This window comes from Nesoenas mayeri (assembly GCF_963082525.1).
Source record: "Nesoenas mayeri genome assembly, chromosome: 1".
NCBI lineage: Eukaryota > Metazoa > Chordata > Aves > Columbiformes > Columbidae > Nesoenas > Nesoenas mayeri.
In genome coordinates, this window is record NC_137541.1 from 158,594,579 (window position 1) to 158,610,255 (window position 15,677).

The 15,677-nt window shown below is 40.9% G+C and overlaps 1 protein-coding gene across 1 annotated transcript in view; it reads left to right on the forward strand.

Moving 5' to 3' along the window:
- Positions 1-15,677, forward strand: part of STK24 (serine/threonine kinase 24) — a gene marked incomplete at both ends in the record, with an annotated part of 56,333 nt that overhangs the window by 766 nt on the left and 39,890 nt on the right. The window contains 3 exon segments of the mRNA XM_080363366.1: positions 416-592; positions 595-717; positions 15,336-15,566. Of these exon segments, the coding sequence (XP_080219492.1) occupies positions 416-592; positions 595-717; positions 15,336-15,566 (531 nt within the window).

The following is a 15,677-nucleotide window of genomic DNA, read 5'->3' on the forward strand; positions in this document are numbered from 1 at the left end:
AAAATGCAGAGAATCTTCAGGAATTCCATAGTGCATTGGGAATTGTGTGGTAGAGCTTTTGAATCTCAGCTTAAATAGGCTAAATACGGGGAATAAAACATCGTCAGGTTCTCAAGGATTTTTCATGGGCCCAGGGTTTCTCTTGCATGTGGGACCCCTGACTGCTGACCCCACTTCTCTTCAATTTAGGAAGTATTGTGAAAACATGACGGTCATTTTGTTTTACTGCTTTTGCACCTTCTGACAGGAAGTCAAGTGCTTCCTGAAACCATATACCTCAGCAGCGCGATAGCATTACTATGACCTTTCTCAAAGTGTCCCAAGTGAAGGGGAGGCAGGAACAGGGCATACCAGAAAATGTCTAGGGTTTCTGCCATCTTGATCTATCGCCTCACCCGGGCTTCCTTATTTTAAGCGAGCAGCCTCCGAGCCCGGTGCTTGCCTCGCTTCACCTGTCCTGCTTCTCCGGCAGCCGGGAAGTCGCTCTCCCTCCCGGCTGCGGGCGGGAGGGGGCAGGCAGGTCTGTAGCTGCGGGCTGATCCTCACGGAAACAGAGCGAAGGGCGAAACCCAACGAAACCCGCAAGGCCGCGGCGCCGGGTACGGGCCCCGCCGCCCATCCGCCCCGGGGACGATGCAAGCGCAGCGCCCGGGAGCCGGCACCCCCAGAGGCGCTCGGGGGACTCAGACCCGGGCCGGCGGGTCTTCACGCCCCGCGGTACGTAAGGCCGGAGGGCGCTCGGGACCTTTCATTTCCCCGCTCCCCCTCGTTCGCCCATGGCGGCGGGGGGCGCTGAGGGGGGGAGCGGGCGGGGCGGTGCGTGCAGGTAGCCAGGGAGGAGGGGGCGGGGAGGGCGCGCGCGCTGCCGTTGCCTCCTCCCCCGCTCCCCCCCCCCCCCTCCTCTCCGGTTTGTCACCGTATCGCCGGCAGGGCCCCGCGCGACCGCGCCAGTAACAGCCGTCCTGCGCGCGCGGCCGGGGGAGGAGGAGGAAGAGGAGGGGATGAGGCGATGAGGCGGCCGCCGTTGCATCCATGACACGGGCCTGAAGAGCCCGAGCTTGGGACGGCCTCTTTTCCCACCGCTGTTCGGTCAGGGGGGGAAGGGCGAGAAGGAGGAGGATTGTGTGTGTGAGAGTGTGGAGATGAGCTAAGCCCTGTTCCCCTGGAGCCGCCTGAGGAGACCCGGCTCCCTCCAACCCCTCCGCGTCCCTCCTCTGCCGCCGCCGCCGCCGCCATGGCCCACTCCCCCGTGCAGACAGGCCTGCCGGGGATGCAGGTGAGGACCAGCCGCCTCCCCGCGGTGAGCCCCAAGGGCGGCCACGGACACGGACCCCCGGCGTGGGGGGGGGGAAGCGAGGGATGGGCTGTCGCCGCCTCTCCCCGCAAGTGGGGATGGGAGCGGTGTGAAGGCGTGCGGTGCGTGTGGGTAAGGGCGTTCCCTGGGCTGCAGGGACGGGGCGAGGGGGGGAAATGCTGCTTTGCTCCGACTCGTCCCCGGGGGCCGGGGGTGAAGGAGCGGGGTCTCGTAACCCGTGGGGACGAAACGTGCTGTCAGCACCTCGCGTAATGCCCAACGAGGTCCACTCCGCCTGGTGAATCTCTCGCTCCCTCCCTCTCTCCTTCCTCCGTAGCCTCTGTTTTGCTGCAAGTCTGCGAAGCGGAGGGGTGCGTGGTTTGTCTCCCCCTGCCACCCGTCCATAGTTCTCGGTGGTTTAATTCACGAAGTGTGTCTTGATGGGCAATTTTTGGTCTCGTTATTTTGAGATGTTTATGGAGAGCATACGTAAAACCAGGACCTGAAAATATTGACCTTCAGCACATGCTACAGTGCCCATCTTTGTGGTGTCGGGAGTGCTGTCTGAAGTGGGCGTTTTGGGATCGTTTTGGCTCTAAGAGTTGGTTAGCTGCTGTTGTTATATACGGTGGAATTTGCTGGTTCTGTATTGTAAATATATCTTAAAAATAACTGGTGTGATTTTTCTGGTGGCTGAGCTGCCTTACACCCCCCATAGTCCAAATGCAAACTACTGTTAGGAAAACATTAAGGTTATTGATATCTGTGTGTTGTTAGTCTAATATTTCCCACATTTTATTAGATGTTTCCCTGCCCCAACTTCCAAAAGAAAAACTTATGAATGGAATGTAGAGTATTTCTCAATTTATCTCCTGGATTTAAAGTTTTCTTAATTTGTTTTAAGTATTGATTTACTCTGCTTCATTTTTCTGTGAATCAATATTCTAAGTCATGAATCTTTTTTCTTTGTGTAACCTGAGGATTTGAATTTAATATGTTACATGCTTCAGCATAGGATGAATCAAATGCTCAAGCATAGTACAGGATGCTAAATAGAGTATGTAGGCCCTCACTCTGACCTGATTGATTGCTCTATAGGTACTGCTGTTGGGTGATCAAGTTCTCCTTCCAAATATGAGTGGATTGCTGACTGCCGGAGACAGAGGAGCAAGGGTTTGTTGTTTTGGGTAGGGCTAGGTTAATGTTGCATTTTTTTATCCTTTTGAAACGTGTCAGAAGCAAGATGACTGTCATCTACTTGCTTTGAAATAGAATCTGTAATATTTTAGGATTAAAAAGTCAGATTTGGAGCTGCTCAGAAGCGAGAGAATGAAGATTATCCCAGCAGTATGTGTGTATTGTTTATGTGTATCACTGCATGGTCTAAGAACCTGTGTTTTTAATTGACTTGATTTGTTATTTAATTTGTAATACTATTGGGGTACTAAATGGGTAGGTACTCTGGGGTTTTGTTAGTCCATGAAATTTGGGAGTTTATTTCAAATCTCTTTTTATTCAGGACGGTGTTATTTTCTCATGAATTTTTATTGTGTTTTTGTGAGAGCTTCTCAAATGTGAATTTTAACAGTGTAAAAACCCAAACAAGTTGAAGTGAAGACCTACTGATAGATAGAGGCATAAAGTCTGTCTGCAATGTGAATGTGACTTGCTGGGTTTCTGCACCCAGTTCAAGATGTCTATAACCATTTTCATTCTGTCAGAGTATATAGCAATTTTATAGTGATATGTTTTCAGTACACGATTCTCTTTGGTTTTACTTGAAGATAAATGTTTAAAGAGTAAGGTACATACAATGTGTGACATCTGCTTAAATAAGACAAAGGTCATAGTTTGTGACTTTATTTTGTAGAAGAGAGAGGAATAGAGCCTAGTTCTCTGGGGTGTAATTAAATTCCTTAAATCACGGGACTATCTTTTTCTGTAGTGTGATCCCTCCCTGCCACCTACCAGTTTCTGCAACAAACGGTGTAAGCCATGTCAGTGACAAGTTATGCAGCATTCTCATGCATACTTTGCTGTACTTATACAAGAGAGCAGTCAATATCCTAGTGTGAACAAGAGTAACTTTTTGACTCCCAAAAAATCACATGCAGGGACAACACTTTATTAATGCTGTTTGGTGTGAGCAGAGTAATGCGTGATAAGAGGAATGAAGGATTAATGTATTTCTCACAGGACAACATATCTGATTGATGTTTGAAGAGTGATACATAAAAAGTGAGTGGGTAGAGAGTGAGCCAAAGGAATGAAAAACTGTGGAGGAAATGTAGGATGGTGCTGGAAGGCTGTCAAAACCTGAGATTTGCTGTCTGCTGCAAAGTGGGCATGTTGTAACCTGAATAAGAACAGAGCTGGGTTTTGACCTAAATTTCTATGAGTGCAAGTAAGTTTGGAGTCAAAGTTTATGCTGCCCTTGGTTTAAGGGCTTTGTGTAGATACAAGTTTTAGTGTGTGGTATGAAGGTGCGTCATTACTAAACTAAGAGTATATCGTCTTCTTTATGCGTTGTAAGAGTGGTCTGGGGAAGGTGCTTGTCTGTAATGCATGCGATTTCTTGAACGTTGGCTCAGACTAAGTGTATTTGACCTTGATTTTCAGACTGGCTTGCATTCGAAGGCTGTGGTAAGCTTCTATGGCTTCTTTATGGAAGCTGTATTTTAAATAATAAAGTACTGCATTTATAAATTTATGGTAAGGATGCTTGGTGAACCGTAACATATTTTGAAGTGTGTTAGTAGTGTGTTGGACCAAAAAGCTCAGGAAATGTAGGCTGGTGGAGAAAAATCTTAAGGGTTGAAACTGCAGAACACAGTACTGCAGTACATCAAGATGTTGGATATGTGGCAGCAACCACTTTTAAGGTAATCTTTAGCAAATGATAAAATGAGTAGAGATTAAATGTCTTTCTCTTCTCTTTCCCCACTTAAAAAGCTTCGGGGTTAAGCTGCATCTGGTTTGTCTGTATTTTTCTTTGCTTCTGGAGTTGGAGAAACAGGAAATAAGTTTTTTTACCTAGCTTTTGTGTGTACTTTTGACTGTGTCAAATAACTGTGTAAAACAGATTTTATTAACCTACTTTAGGTTAATTAGTAATGGAAAAAACAAACCAGAAAACCCAAGCTTTCTACTGATGATACTTTTTTGGGTTTGGGTTTTTTGGTTTGTTTTTTCCACTACTCTCCCACCCACTTCTTCCATAGTCCAGGCTTGTAGGAAGGCTGCATGTTTTGAATTTGTGCATTTTAACCAAATTTACAATATATCTTCACTTGTGCAGCTATCTCTGTGCAGGTAAAAGTGAAAATAAAAGCCTTAAATGAGCCTTATATTAAGGTAAGAAAAATATGATTACTTTAAAGTTCTTAGGAAAAAATCAATGGCTCTATCAGCTTCAGACCCTAGAGAAGTGAGAAAAGTGCACAGGTGGTTTGTCTTTTTGGAGTTATCTGTATTCAGTGCCACAGTCAGAATGGATCCAGGTGTGACTTCGAGTAAAGATAATTAAGTGTTTTAGGTGAATGAGAGTTTCAAATACACTTCTGTGACATAAATACTGATGGACTGCAGAGTTAGTGATTGGAAATAATTATTATCACCTTCTTTTTCCTGTTTCAGTCGCTTAAAGGGGAAAAAACAACCAAAAAACCACAACCCAACCCTCCCCAAAATGCCTTGAACCCTTTCCCCCCCCACCCCCCGCTAGAAAAATAATCTTCTGAGAAGGTTTATTTGTATTTTTAGGTGTGTCTGTATGTCAGCTTCATAAAATTCCTAAGGTGCTTTTAAAATTCCATAATCTCTAAGCCAAAGCCTCCATGTATGATAAAAACATTTCCATTTTTTGGTAACAATAACAATGTTTATGCAGCAAGTTATTTTTATTCATTCTTCATTGTTATTTTCAGTACAGGAGCTACAGGTTCTTCATCCAAACTGTAAATAAACGTTGACATTCACAACATCTTGCTTCAAGAAATGTTAAGTTCAGCTAAATTTAAGTGGCAACTTGACAAATGAATAGAAAAGAAAGTTTGTGAAGTATAAAGGCATCATTTCAGGCTCAGAAGGTGTGTGAACTGTCAGTTTACTGGAGACTAGAACAGTGTTTCAGGAAATACTGCTATTTACTTTTCTGTTCTTGCACTGTTCCCAAGATGTTCACTTTTGACTGCTGTTGAAGAAGCGTCCTGGCCTAGAGGATCCTTTATTCTGATCCAGCACGGCTGTTTGTTTGTTCTTTACACACACTATAAATATTACTGCCTTCCCTATTATAACTCATTCCTCTTTGTTTTAGCTATTTTATGTGTGAGCTCGGTTTTGGGTAATTGCAAAACATTAAGTTGCTAAATCAAAGGCATTGGAAAGGCCACGTAGGCTCTGCTGCTTTACATTTGCAGCTTCTATGTAGGAGATTAATTTTCCCCAATTTGATTTTTTTTTTTTTTTTGCAAGTTTGTGCTCAGTTACTTTTTAAGTTGTAGCTTGATACTTTGTAGTAACTTACAGCACCTAATTATTTGACAGATGTTTGGTACGTTACAATCGTGACTAATGCGTTTTAAAATATCCTGGGGATAGGTGTGATGATTCTGTGGTGTATGAAGCTCAGTCCTTGAGTACAAGGACAGAAGAGTTTTGATTTGTGAAAGCAAAGTCGACATCTTCTTGCTGTCAAAGGCTCTGTGAGGGCTATGCGATTGATGCGTGGAGCTGTTTTAGAGAACTCAGCTCCTATCAACAGTGTAACTATTGATACTAGGAAGTCACGTATAGCACCTTCTAGTGAATACATGGAAACTATACTGCTTTTCTCATACACTCCTGAAATCTTGCTGTTAAGCATATGTGGAAGAGCTAGAGTTGGTTTGTTTCAGCATAAAGCTTCACCAGGATTTACTAACATTATCCAAATTGTACAGTTAAAATGACGGCAGTTCTGTTTTTTCAGTCTTTAAGCGTCCTTCCTTCCTTCCTTCTGTCCGTCCGTGGCATTTGCAGGTATTTTTCTGTTAGGTGGAAAATAATGTAATTAAATGTAATGTATAGACTGCTCTGTCTTTGGGGATCAGTTTGAGGTACTCAGTCTGTTAGTTTTTTGGGTTGATTTTGGCACTTCATGAATAGCTGAAGGATCCCATATCTCATTCTTTTTCTTCTTTTTCTCAACTAGTATTAATGCAACATAGATTTCTAAATGTCTCCATTAGTATTATTTATTCAGACATTTGTCATAATGGTGGGACTTTACACAACAGCCACTACTTTTTTTTTTTTTTTCCCTCTTTTATAAGTAGTATACCTAAGTGAGACTGATTTTTACCATGTTTGATTGATCTTTTTAGCAAGTGGAGAGAGTGAGAGACATTGTTCTAAAACTGTTGTTTGGGACTTTTTTCCTTGGCTGTCTCTCTTGGTGTCTAAAATACATTTTGAGTTTCACTGCTGGGCTTTCTACTGATGATACTTTTTTGGGTTTGGGTTTTTTGGTTTGTTTTTTCCACTACTCTCCCACCCCCTTCTTCCATAGTCCAGGCTTGTAGGAAGGCTGCATGTTTTGAATTTGTGCATTTTAACCAAATTTACAATATATCTTCACTTGTGCAGCTAGCTCTGTGCCGGTAAAAGTGAAAATAAAAGCTCCTTAATATTGATCTCTGTTCAGGTGTATACGTTGCAGGTGGTTTTTGAAAGACTGGAAATAGTGATGCAGGAAAACCTTTGCAGTGCTGCTTCTGCAATGGAGAGTTGTGTGAAGACAGAGGACATTGTATCTGCCTGCTGTTTACTTTGGTTGGCTTTTAAGCTTGAAGTTCTCTGGCTGCTCAAGAAAATTGCCTGTACGAACTTGTCTGCTAGATTTGTGTTCTCTGTTTTTTATGTAAGTCAATTTAAAATAAATAAATGATGTACAGCAATCATGTCTCTTTTGGAAAGAAACTCATGAATTTGCCCAGTGAATTTAGCAGTAAAAATAATTATTGGTGTGATAGAACTAGTGTATCACAGAATAGCCAAGACTGGAAGGGACCTCTGGAGCACATCTAATCTACCTCCCTGCTCAAAGCAGACTCAGCTACAACAGGTTTCTCAGGACAATTTTTAACCTCATTTTGAATACTTCTACGGATCTACAACCTGCCTAGGCAACCTGTTACAGTGTTGGAGTATACTTATAGCAGGAAAATGTGGTGGTGGTTGGTTTTTTTTGGTGTGGTTTTTTTTTTGTGTGTGTGTTTTTTTTTTCTTTCTTTTCTCTTTTTATCCTTTCTTCTGAAGTTTAAATGGAGTTTCCTGTTTCCTATATCCCAGTCTGTGCCCATTGCATCTTGTCATATCACTGGACAGCACTGAGAAGAGTCTGATTCTGTCTTCTTTACCCCTTTCCAACAGATATTCACACACAATAAGATGTCCAACTCTCCAGCCTTCTCTCTTCCAGGCTAAACAATCCCCACTCTCTCAGCCTCTCTTCATATGTCTCATGCTCCAGTTCTTAACCATCTTTGTCACCCTTCACAGGTCTCACTCCAATATGACCATGTCTTGTATTGGGGAGCCTGAAACTGGATGCAGCACTGTAGATATGGTCTCACCAGCTCTGAGTAGAGCTGGATGCTAAGGACTTCACTTTAAAGCCACTTGCCAGCCAGTCCACAGCCTGTACTGGTGTCTGGTGCTACTCCTCTTTGGATACAGCACTTTGCATTTGCTTGCATGGAATTCCATGAGGTTTCTTTTGACCCATTTCTCTAGACTGCTGAGGTCTTCCTGAACAGTAGCGTAAACGACTAGTGTATCATCCATTCCTACCAGTTCTGTGTTACCGGCAAACTTGTTGAGGGTGCGTTTTGCTGTATTGTCCAGGTTATAAGTGAAGATGCCAACAGTATTTGCTCCAGTATCGATCCCTGAGTAGTGACTGACCTTCAGCTGGACTTCTTACTACTGATTTCCTAGCCTCATCCCTGTTTCCTTGGACAATGTCTCTATATTCCTCCTGGGTCACTTGACCCTGTTTCCACCTCTTGTATGCTTCTTCTTTATGTTTGAGTTTAGTCAGGAGTTCCTTGTTCACCCATGCAGTCTTCCTGCCACCTTTTCTTCTGTTGTTGCCTGTCAGATGGATCATTCTTGGAGGAGGTAATCCTTGAAAATCAACCAGCTTTCCTTGGTCACTCTTGTCCCTAGGACTGTTTCCCCTGGAATTCTTCCAAGCAGATCCCTGATCTCTTCACTGTTCCTTAAGCAGCAGGATTGAGGAGAAAACCACTTGGGCCCCTGTGTTCTTGACCTTCACTCTGAGGGCCACGTAGTCATGCTTGATACACTGTAGGTCTCCCCAGGCTATTTCAAAGATGCCTGTTGTGGAAGAATGGTATGGGTTAATAGTCCAAGGGCTGAACAAGCCTCAGCAGTCTCTCCAAAATGCCCTAAATTGGAGTCCCTGGAAAGGACCAAGCTGTCCTAGGCAGTGGGTCAGGCCAGCAGCCTGGGACCTCCATCCCTTACAGGGAGGGAATATCCCACTGCTACCACCCAGAGCTTCTTCCTGGTGTTGTCATAAAACTGATGGTTTGTCTACCCTCTTTCTATATTAAATATATTTCCTTGTGTAAGTAGTATAAAAGTTTGAGCAAGAAGTTGATTCATCTTCTTGTAGAAGATAAAAGTTGGTTAGTTCCTTAAAGTGGTAGGTTATGTGCGTAACCTGAGATGTCCAAACTTCTCAATTGCTTCTGATGCATGCATGTGAAGAAGCTGGTGTTTCTGTTATCATCTGAAACTGATTTCTGTAGGAAGTTGGCATTTTTGCATGAAAGGAACACCAGATAATCACCACACAATGAACAAACGTGTAGTAGTGGTCTCAGAAACAATGTCATGCCTCTCTTTTTCTCCCTCTATTTTTATCTTTTGTTTTTATCAGTCAAAAGAAGTCTCAGTGTCTTGCTTAGAATGTGAAAGTGTGGTGATCTGCAGTTACAGGGCAGAGGAAAAAATAATGAAGGCAGTTCCTCAAATGGCAGTGGCCTTAAAGTCTTCCTCTCTGATTTCAAGTGTTCTTGATTTTGTACTATAACATGCATTGACTATGCTATAAAATTAGTTTTGTGTTTGAACTTCTGACTCGGATGCAGATAGTTTGAGAACACATCAGCTGAATGAGGTCAGATCATAGGCCTGTCTAGTCAGGTCTTGTCTTTGACAGGTGTTATTGTAAGGTGTCTAAGATCAAGTGCAAGAATACAGTAACTTCTAATACTTCTATGGCATATTTCCACACTTTCTGCTAAATTTTACTGCTCAAGAATTTCCAGAGCAGAAGTTATTATCTTGATAGATTATTTTTTTCCTCCGTTAGTTCTCCAGTCCTTCTTGATTTTTGTAGGGCTCACTGCAACATTGTATTACAGTGTGTATCCAGGTTTATCTGTGTGTGCATGAACAAGGTTCAAAACACATTCTTTTTGTCTCCAAGTATGGTAGCACACAGCAGTGATCACCAGCAATCACAAGTCTCTTTCAGCATGTGGTGTTTTATTTTCATCAGAAATCACAGAACCTGTCAGATGATGGTATTTTGGGCTCAGACTTGGTAGGGAATGAGGATTGGACTGACTCATTGGCAACTGATTTGTTGACATGAAAAGTATACAAAAGGAGGTGTTGAAAGATGATTGTCTATTTCAAAAGAGCAGGCATAGAGAAATTGGGGATCTGCAAGTAAAATCAGTTGCCCAAATAAGCTTGAGAACCTGAATATGGAGATGGCTTGTAATTCTTGTAAATTAAAGAATAGATTTTTAACCCTTTTCTACAGTAACTGGATGAACAACCCTTTATAAAAGTAGGCTAAGAACCGGAATGAGATGCAGAAAAAGATTGTTAAAGCTATATCTTCGGTCAGAATGATTGTGGATAATATTAGAAGCATGTATTTGATCTATCTTTAAACAGTAACATTTTCTTTTAAGCTATAGGGGCAGTTAGTGCAGATGAGCATTAGAGAATAATAAAAATAAATACATTGTAAGATGTGTGCAGTCCTGGCTATGAGGAGAGCAGTGGAGAGGTGATGTCAGAGTGGATGATACTGCTATAATTTCTCCAGGGTTGTTCTTGACAGTTAGTCACTAAAAAGTGACCTTACCAAAAAAAAAAAAAAAGTCAATGGACATTGATAATATTTGCTTAATGACACAAAATTTAAAGACACCCGTTATATTTGAGAGTCCATTACTGGAGAACTACACGACCTTGAGGATTTGAATTACCGAACAAAATAGCACAAAGAGCAAGGTGCATGAATTATTACATGGAACCTTTGCAATAGGCTGGGATCTCTTTGACTGGAAATGCAGAGGATGAGGAAGAGGTGAGGAGTTTAGTTGGTCACAGCTGTGTTTGAGCCATGAGGCCAAATTGAACAAGTAGGCTCTGAGAACATATTGGGCTATTCTGTAGAAATGGCCAACAGTGATGTTAGGTACTGAGAAGAGTTCACTTGAAGTGCCATGTGTTTATCTGTTTGATTAAGGTAATGAATCCAATGTGGAACAAGTACAGAAAGGTTATTGGGCTAATGGTGGCTCTGCTTCTGGTGAAAAGTAAAGGATTTTGTTCTGCATGGCTAAACAAACAAAAGACTGAGACAGGATTGTTCTAATTGTTGCTCAGAAGTGTAAGAAACTATTCAAAAAATCCCAAACTAGTTCAAGTGGTTATGAAAATTGCAAGTTCTGTAATCATTAGATCTAAATGTTCTAGGATTTGTTTTTGATTTACTGCAACTTGTGTTCTGTGACACACTTTGAAAGGAACATCTTAGTGGTAGAGATCTAGCTCCTTATCAAACAAGGTGATTAGCTTTATCCTTTTGCAACAGATGTAGCTGTTCTATTTTGTGGTTTCTGGCACTATTCAGAGTTCTCAGTTACATGAAGGCTTTTATCGGTTCCCTTTATTTTAATATTAGTAGGCAAAAGCTATATGCTTAGTGAAAGCTTGCAAAGAGCACAGTCAGCAAAACTGTAGTGACAGAAGCTATGGAAGACATTTCCTCTATTCAGTCCTATAAAAAGAATATTTATAAAGCTATTTGTTTATTCTTGTTCTGTTGGAAGTACTTAGAGAAACAAACAAAAATAAATTTGTTGACAATCCTTTCCAGATGTGATCTTGGAAAAATGAATGGAAATTGGCCACTCATATACTTTCAAATTCCAGCAGCTCATTAAGTATAGTATTGGGAGGCCAGGTCTCCCAAAAAGAAGAGCGGGTTATGAAAAACTACCAGTTGGTATATCTTTAAAAAACACAGGTTGCCATTCATTTAAGGCTCCCATTTCAAATACCTGGTCTCCTGAAGACCTTGCAGAGCAAGAAAGTGAGTTGTGGTGTGTTGTGGGTTTTGTTTTTTAATAATTAGCAAATTCACAAGAAACCTGGAGAAGGAACTATTATTAATAACAATTTTAATTAATGGCAGCTATTATAAAACAATTAACATTTCAAAATGGCTGCAAAATTTTGTTTGTATAAAATCAGTCAGGAACAATTATCTTCTTTGCTCTTCTGGAATTATTAACAAAAAATGACTGGAGAGATGTGCTTTTGCAGTTGTTTATAAAACTGTCAGTCTACCACCAGAATCCTAAGTATTTGATACTGTAAAAATGAAGCTGTGAGAGTTGTGCAAGTCTCTGAAGATTGTAGTGTCATGAAGTAATGGGCTTTTTAATACATGTTCATAATAGATGTTTGAGGGGTGATGGAGCAATAGAGGGTGAATAAATATGGCCAACAGATCTCAAAGAACTGCTGGCAGGTAGCCCTTTTACTCTTGGAATTTTTCTTGATATGAACAACTGCAGGGCACTTTGACTTTGAGTAGTGCTGGCTTTTTAGTTTCTGGAGGTGAAACATGGACTTTTTTAGGCAGCTGTGACTGTGATTGGTTTGTGACTTACAGTCATATTTTAATCCCAGCTAGCAATCAAAACCATGATAGCTGCTTGCTCACTTTTCCTCTCCCTTCGTAAGTAGGGGAGAGAATCAAAAGGGAAGGGAGAAACTGGTAGATTGAGATAAGAACGGTTTAATGAAATAATAAAATAATACTAATAATATATAAAATATAAAATGAGTGATACTCAGTGCAATTCCTCACAAACTCCGTCTGCACATTGAGCAGCCAGTCCCAGGAAGGGAATGCCCTAATCCTGAATGCCCCAATCCCAGAGAGAGAGCAAAAAGGCCAAAAATAAAGGCCCAGAGGCCAACTGCAGAATGGCAAAAGGCTGAACTAACAAAGCTAACTGAACGAATGGAACTCAGCCAGAATGGAGCTGAACCGAAATGGGTCTAAGAAGCCCAAAAACCCAGCTCTAGTTATCTACCATGCGTGATGCTAATGGTATGGAATATTTTTACTGGTCAGCACAGATGTTGATCAAGGTCTATGTCCCCCTTCCTAGTTGCCTCTCACCTGTAGATAGAAAGTCCAGAAAGACCTTGGTCTCCCAGACAACAGCTAAGATATCAGTAAATTTTTACATTCTCTTCATACCAACTCAAAACCACTGTAAAGTTACTTGAAGAAAACATTAACCCGATCCCAGGGTGTTGTCTTATTATTCTCTAACTATATCCAAATAACAAGTATGCTAGCTACAAGAAAGAAAAGTTTCTAACTGCGTGAAGAAAATTAACTATATTTCAGTCAAACCAGCACACTTACTCAAATGCCTTTGTAGTGATGTCATGCTTAGATTCCTGTGACTAGTGAATGGAACTAAAACGCTTGTGTGGATGGATAAGGCATGCACAGCTCTCTACAGCACATCGTCTCAAATTTTAACACTGTATGTATGAGAACATAGACTGATAATTGTCTTCCACACAGGAAAATATGTGATACAAATATTAAGTTTTTTAATTCATGAAGAATTCTCAGAGAATACTGTTTTGAATATTGATAAAGGACTGTTCTGTGGGACACAAAGAGGACCACTACAGCATGATTTAGTGCTTAGTTTTTTGATTCCATATAGATGATGCCCCTGGAAGCATTGGTAGGGGCTACTGCGTAGCTAAAGTGTAACTATACCTGCTAGAAAACATAAAGTGCCCTGCTCTGGTTTCCAGGTGGGAGATATTAGCACATTATGTATGTAGTATTTAATAGCATGTGATAATATGTAATTCTCATTATATTGAAATTAGAGGAGGAACAAGTTTCTTTTGGTGCAAGGGTCTCTTGCTTTGTTCCTTTTAATGGCAAATGGGTGATTAAAACTCATCTTCTGAAGATGTAAGTCAGGGCGAACTTCTTGGGGCTGGTAAATCCTAAGTATACTTTAAAGTATAAGACAAGTGTTTTTTCTTTGGACTGACCTCAGCAGTGATCTATTCCTGTGACAATTATTTGAAAACTGTGATGTCTTGTAGCTTAAAGTGTTAGAAGTAGTAGTGTACTCACAGTTCGTGCTGCATGATGATAGAGTCCAGACTGTTCCACAAACACACCACTTGAAGAATTGAGTGGGTTTATCCCTGGGCTCACTCAGTTGTAGCTCCCTGGTCCTCTAAGCACCAAATTCAGCTGTGAAATTTGTATACATCTAGACGAACTAAAATATCTTCAGGACTATCTTCCTCTCAAGGCTTCATGGGTTAGTTACATAATCTTGGAGATGTGAGCCCAGAAATATTAATAGAAGGTGTAAATGGAAGATGCTGTATAAGATAAATTTCATTGCTAAAAAAAAATAAATTGGCTCAATATTTGCAGTGGTAACTTAGAAATTTTCATTCCCCTATTTATGCTTCTACAAAGTTTGGGTAAGTAGTATAAGCTATCTGGTTTTATGCTTATTTAGGCATTACTGAATTTTCCTTGTATAAGCCTTTTTCTATACCCATGATGTTTTTTCACTTAGCATGAACCTCATCCTCTTAAAAACAATAAGAAGTCTTTTGAAGTGTTTGTTTTGTTTCTTAAGGGAAAGATTTTAAGTAATCCTATCCTATTTTTCTTCATTTCTTGACTATCCCTTCTACCTATGACTTTACCAGTTTAACTGAAATTTATGTGTACATATATATATATATATATGTATTTATTACCTATAAATGCTCCTTGCTGTTAGTTTAAAAAGGTACACAATGGAACTTACCATCTGTGCACTGAAACTGAGAAGTCTAAGGGTAGCAGTAGCTAACTGAATACTTGACAGCGGAGGAAAACCCCAAATATGGCAGAGTGGTCTGCCCCGGTCTTACATTCGTATATTTAGGTGAGCGCTTATAGTTTTCATGTGACTGTTCAAATCAAGGTAGCTGGGAACAGAATACTTTTTAGGAGTGGATGAGTTTATCCAGCTGAGAGAAGAAAAAAAAAATTCTGCTCCAGAAAACCTTGGGGTCAAGGATAAGGAGGAAGCATGGCAGTTCATGCAGGTAATCCTTAGTAGGAGCAAATTGAAGAGGATTGCTTGCAGCATCAAACAACAGGAAACAGCAGTCTGTGCACAGAAGAGTGGGAACAAAATCCGTAAGAGGATGAGATTTGTGAAAAAGTCAAGAGAGTAGGACTCTAGGTTCTGAGAGGAACCAACTTCAAGAGAAAAGGATAGACAAAAGGTTTACTTTTGTTGGTAGTGGTATTTGATCTGTTTTCATTTTAATAGAAACCAAATATTTGTAAGGATCTTTCACTCTTGGTGCTTGGACGGAGCTTGTTGGCAAAGAAAAAGAAATAAGTAGGAGCACTTTCTGACGCTGGACTGGGCAAACCTCTGTCACAGGGATGGTGTTAAATTTGTACTTTCTATACAGGGAAGCATAAACGTTCAGTGTGTATGTAGAAGGGATATAGGAAGAACACATTAATTACAGACAGCTGGGTAAATAGGAACAGAATTTGTGTAGAATTTGAAGTGTTTGTTGCCTTTAAAAAATCACATTTTGTTTTAATGTTACAAATACTGAGTAACTTTTCTCTTATTTTTAACAGACTCTGAAAGCAGATCCAGAAGAACTGTTTACAAAACTGGAGAAGATTGGTAAGGGCTCTTTTGGTGAAGTTTTTAAAGGAATTGACAATCGGACTCAGAAAGTGGTTGCTATAAAAATTATTGACCTAGAAGAAGCAGAAGATGAAATAGAAGACATCCAACAAGAAATCACAGTGCTGAGTCAGTGTGACAGTCCATATGTAACTAGATATTATGGATCCTATTTAAAGGTAAGATGTTCGGAGATGATGATGATTTGATTATATGAGTAATTATTTTCCAAGTTATCCAATCATGCCTGTTTTTGCTGGCAAGGTTTCAATCAGACCTCAGTTGAAGAA